The sequence below is a fragment of the Gymnoscopelus braueri genome (genome assembly GCF_963280865.1).
Source record: "Gymnoscopelus braueri genome assembly, chromosome: 12".
NCBI lineage: Eukaryota > Metazoa > Chordata > Actinopteri > Myctophiformes > Myctophidae > Gymnoscopelus > Gymnoscopelus braueri.
This window is the reverse complement of record NC_137614.1, coordinates 1,309,123-1,313,437: the sequence shown is the minus strand read 5'-3', so window position 1 is coordinate 1,313,437 and position 4,315 is coordinate 1,309,123. Positions and strand designations below refer to the sequence as shown.

Below are 4,315 nucleotides of genomic sequence, written 5' to 3'. Positions count from 1 at the left end.
TATTTGATTGACAGAATCTGAGCTTTCACTACTTATCATTATTATTATTTCTTTAATTACAAATATGAGGGCCTCTGTAATTAATATTCCCAGGCTGACTTTTGTTTCCAGCCCACCGATGACATGAAGTTGGTGATAAAATTTACCACTTCTGTAACTTAGTCATACTTCTCTTTTTTTAATCTTTTGTCTTCAGTTTTCTCCCATGAAGTGAAAAAAGCTTTTTTCATCAGCTTCTGTGGTACCATACTGTATGGTGTGCAAAACAGACCTACAGTACAATTTATAATTTAAGCATTTAGCAGATGCTCTAAATCCAGAGCGATTTACAATAAACAATTGTACAAAAGGATTTGAAAATTGTAAGTACATAGTTACAGAGGTACATAGGTACATTTGTATTCCCTTTTTTGGTTGCTTTTTTCACCTTTAGAGAAATGGTAATAATAATCCAACATTTGCATGGTATGAGGATTTAACCTTACAATGTTGGGTAAGGATAACAATTAAAAAATATATAATAAGAGAAAACACAAGGAAATAATTAATGGAACGAATAGAAATAAAATTATAATAAAAAAGACAGGGTATGAGGGGGAGGGGGGAGGACGGGGAAGAGGAGGGGCGGGGGGGGGGGTTCAGTCAGAAGGTAATGTAAGGACCTGAAATAGTTAATAAAAGGGTTCCACTTATGGAAAATATTTGCGGGGGTGCCCTTAACAGAAAAACAAATATTTCCGTCCTTTAGCCAGGTAGAGATGGATGGGGCCTTGGAAGATTTCCATTGCAGTGCAGGGACAGGTGTCTAGCAAAGACCAGGGCAGCAGGGGCAGCAGAGCCAGCAGGGCAGGATAGACACTAAACACAGGAAAAATAAGCATTAGTGAACACATAAGCAAAGAAAGACTATGTAGACTGCAGGTGTTAATATGTGCTAGCACATAACACTAACCATTCAAATTAACCTTTTCTCTTCTGAGGACAAAATGTGGATATTATGATAGCAGAACAACACACACACACACACACAAACACACATACACACACACACACACACACACACACACACACACACACACACACACACACACACACACACACACACACACACACACACACACACACACACACACATCATAATGTATCCTTCACAGGACACTATGCATGCTTACCACTTGTCACTTCAACCCTGTGAGTCCTGCTCTGGAGTCGGCCGTTCACCTCCACAGAATATATTCCACTGTCTTCTTTGGTCATGTTTTTGATGATCAACATGCCGGTTATTTTATTCAATTCTGTGCGCTCTCTATATGGCCCGTAGTAGTCAATATCAGGACCAAAGCCCTCATCCCACTCTGTCACCTTATTCGGCCCAATCTTCCACAGGATGCCAGTTATGGCTTCAGTAACAGCTGGGTCCAATTGGAGTTCTCCTTCCAGAGGTATGGTATGTATGTAGTGCACATCTTCTGTGTGGAGAAAGTATACAGTCATGTTGAACAATGAAAGTCGGTAGAAGTTATATATTAGACAGTCGTGGAAAAGGTACTCTCTTTTTTTACTTAAGTAAAAGGATCAATACTGATAAATTGAAATACTCTGTTACAATTAAAGTACAATTAGAAATTTGATTGAGTAAAAGTACAAGCGTATTGACATCAAAATGTACTTTAAGTACCAAAAGGTAAAAGTACTCATTATGCAGAATGTCCCCATTTTTGAAAATAGCAGATCTACAAGCTCACAATGTGTCGCATCGCAATGCATTGTGAGCTATTTTCGGCTTGTAGATCTGCTATTTTCAAATGGCCGAAATGTATATTGGGCTGAAGTGATTAATGTATGCTTTGTGATAATAATCAAAATGTACAAAGTAACTATTAACTAAAGATGTCAAATAATTGTAGTGGTATAAAACTACAATATTTGCCTCTGAGATGTAGTGGAGTAGAAGTAAAAGTACTGAAATACTGAAGAAAGTAAAAAGTATCTTAAAAAAAGTACAGTACTTGAGTAAATGTACTTAGTTACTTTACACCACTGTTGTTGACCTACACAGTATTTATGCAGGATATTAATGACTTAGTTACTTTACATCACTGATTGTATTTACTCGAATACTGTATAGGTTTGATTGATTGATTGATTGATGTACTTTATTTAGTAAGACATGAGAACAACAGTACATGGAAGTACAAATTCACAATAGAAGGTCTACTAAACTGGAAGACTCATTAAGCACTGAGCTAGTAGGAAGTAAAGTAGGAAAATATTGTACTTTTACTCCACTACAATTATTTTAAGACTTTAGTTTGTAGATTTTGATTATTATTACAAAACATGTATTAACCACTTCAGCCCTATATACAATTTCGGCCATTCAAAAATAGTAAATAGATCTGCAAGCTTGTAGATCTGCTATTTTCAAAACATTTTAATACACTTTATGCATTTGAAAACTTGTGAAATGGGACATTCTGCATCATGAATACTTTCTACTTTAGGTACTTTTTGATGACAATACTTTTGTACTTTTACAGCATTGATACTTTCACGTAAGTAAAATATGTGAGTAGGCCTTTCCACCACTGTAGGCAAGCATACTATTAAATGAAACATTTATGTAGCCATCATGACGCTCGTCTGTCACAAGCGTTATGGCGCAACTTATTGCTGGTTTTGTAAATTTCTCCATTTCAAATATAAAGTGCTGACCCCACGGCCATGGATGTAACAAGTTGAAACGCCTGGGTCTAAGTACCTGTATCTTCCGTATTGTTCAATAAAAAGCATTTTTATCCGATCGGTGGCCATTACTTTTAGAGTTCCTTCATAATACTTTCAGCTACGCGACCCTATTGGTTGTAAGGTGTATTGCACTCTGATACATTATAACTCTATGAAAAAATGGCCGCCGATCGGATTAAAATGCTTTTTATTGAACAATACGAAAGATACGGGTATTTAGACCCAAGCGTTTCAACTTATTACATCCATGTCCGTGGGGTTAGCACTTTATATTTGAAATATTGAACGTTTATGTAGATGTACGGGTTGTAAATGGAGAAAAATCCAAAACCAGGAACAAGTTGCGCCATGACTGTCAGTCATGTTTCAGGGCTAACATTTATGTAGCCTGTTCAAGTCGTCAGTGACTCGTCGTCACCTACCTGAACCTGATGCCATGCCGATAGTCCAGAGTCAGACTACAGTCAGAGATAAATATAGGATAATAATAATAACGGACAGTCAGCCAGCCCAGTAAACAATTGAGACAAATAGCGGTCAAGTTAATGGCCGTTTAGTAGTAGTAGCTTATCCTTTTCCGGGGTCGAAAGTGAAAGTTGCAACACATGGGGAAAAGTGAACCAACGATTTAAAAAAAGAAGAAAAAAAAACCCGGATCTTTTTAGTCTCCGTTACTTACAGCGGCGGGTCAGCCTGACGAACGTACCGAGAGTTCATGAATGGGATACTCGTGATCAGTGGTGTAAAGTAACTAAGTACATTTACTCAAGTGCTGGACTTTATACAATTTTGAGGTATTTTACTTTACTGGAGTATTTCCAATTTTCAGTACTTTTACTTCTACTCCCCAAGTTGACACAGTCACCAGACTTTCCACCTTGTAGGAAAGCTTGCAGGAAAACCTTTGTATCAAATTATTAGCTCTAATATAATTTATAGCTCTAATGGAAGCTCTAATGTATAGCTCTAATTGTACTATTATTAATTTCTAATAAATGGAGCTTCTTTTTTTTCTTGTCCACCTTTGGAGTTACATCATGCCAAGGTAACTCTACACAACCCAAACCTCTACCAAAGTGGTCTTGCCCTTAAGTAAAAATCTGAGTAGCCTACTTCTTCCACCACCTGGCACCGACACTTGAGACCAGTGAGTCTCTATCATAGGTCTCTTATTTGAAAGTGCCTATAGTTAGACAGTCTCTGCAGTCTGCATGGGTCTATGCTGCCATCTAGTGGGGAAAATGAGAACATTTCACCTGTCTTGCATGCAAAATGTCCCATTTCACCAAGTTTTTTTTATTTGATTTTTTATTTGTTTTCAAAACTGCCAAAATCTTTCAAGTATTGACCACTTTTCTGTTTGTAAATATTATGACGTTTTTCAGTCGGAACAGCGTAAGTGGAGGTAAAACATTATTGCTGAACACGGTAGACACGAGCCCTAGAGAGGCTGTGATATTTCATTTAAAGGTAGGGTAAGTGATATTTTTGGGTTAAAACAAAAAGTATTTTGTTAAAAGGTTAAAATACTATATTCTGATAGTAATCATTGCTATAGAGTGTTTTT

At 37.0% G+C, this 4,315-nt stretch overlaps 1 protein-coding gene across 1 annotated transcript; it reads right to left on the bottom strand.

The window, feature by feature from the left end:
• Positions 1-748: 748 nt before the first annotated feature.
• LOC308097242 (uncharacterized protein) lies at positions 749-3,322 on the bottom strand. Its single transcript, XM_080444913.1, has 3 exons — positions 3,171-3,322; positions 1,173-1,469; positions 749-858 (listed from the first exon to the last, which is right to left on the bottom strand). The coding sequence occupies exons 1-3, from the start codon at positions 3,184-3,186 to the stop codon at positions 806-808; spliced, it is 366 nt and encodes a 121-aa protein (XP_080301039.1). The 5' UTR covers positions 3,187-3,322; the 3' UTR covers positions 749-805.
• Positions 3,323-4,315: the final 993 nt, after the last annotated feature.

What these genes read in the sequence shown, in the direction of transcription:
- LOC308097242 (XM_080444913.1), bottom strand. An exon ending in CAGGGTTGAAGTGACAAGTG is followed by an intron (nt 859 to 1,172) that starts GTAAGCATGCAT and finishes TCCTGTGTTTAG; the next exon opens with TGTCTATCCTGCCCTGCTGG.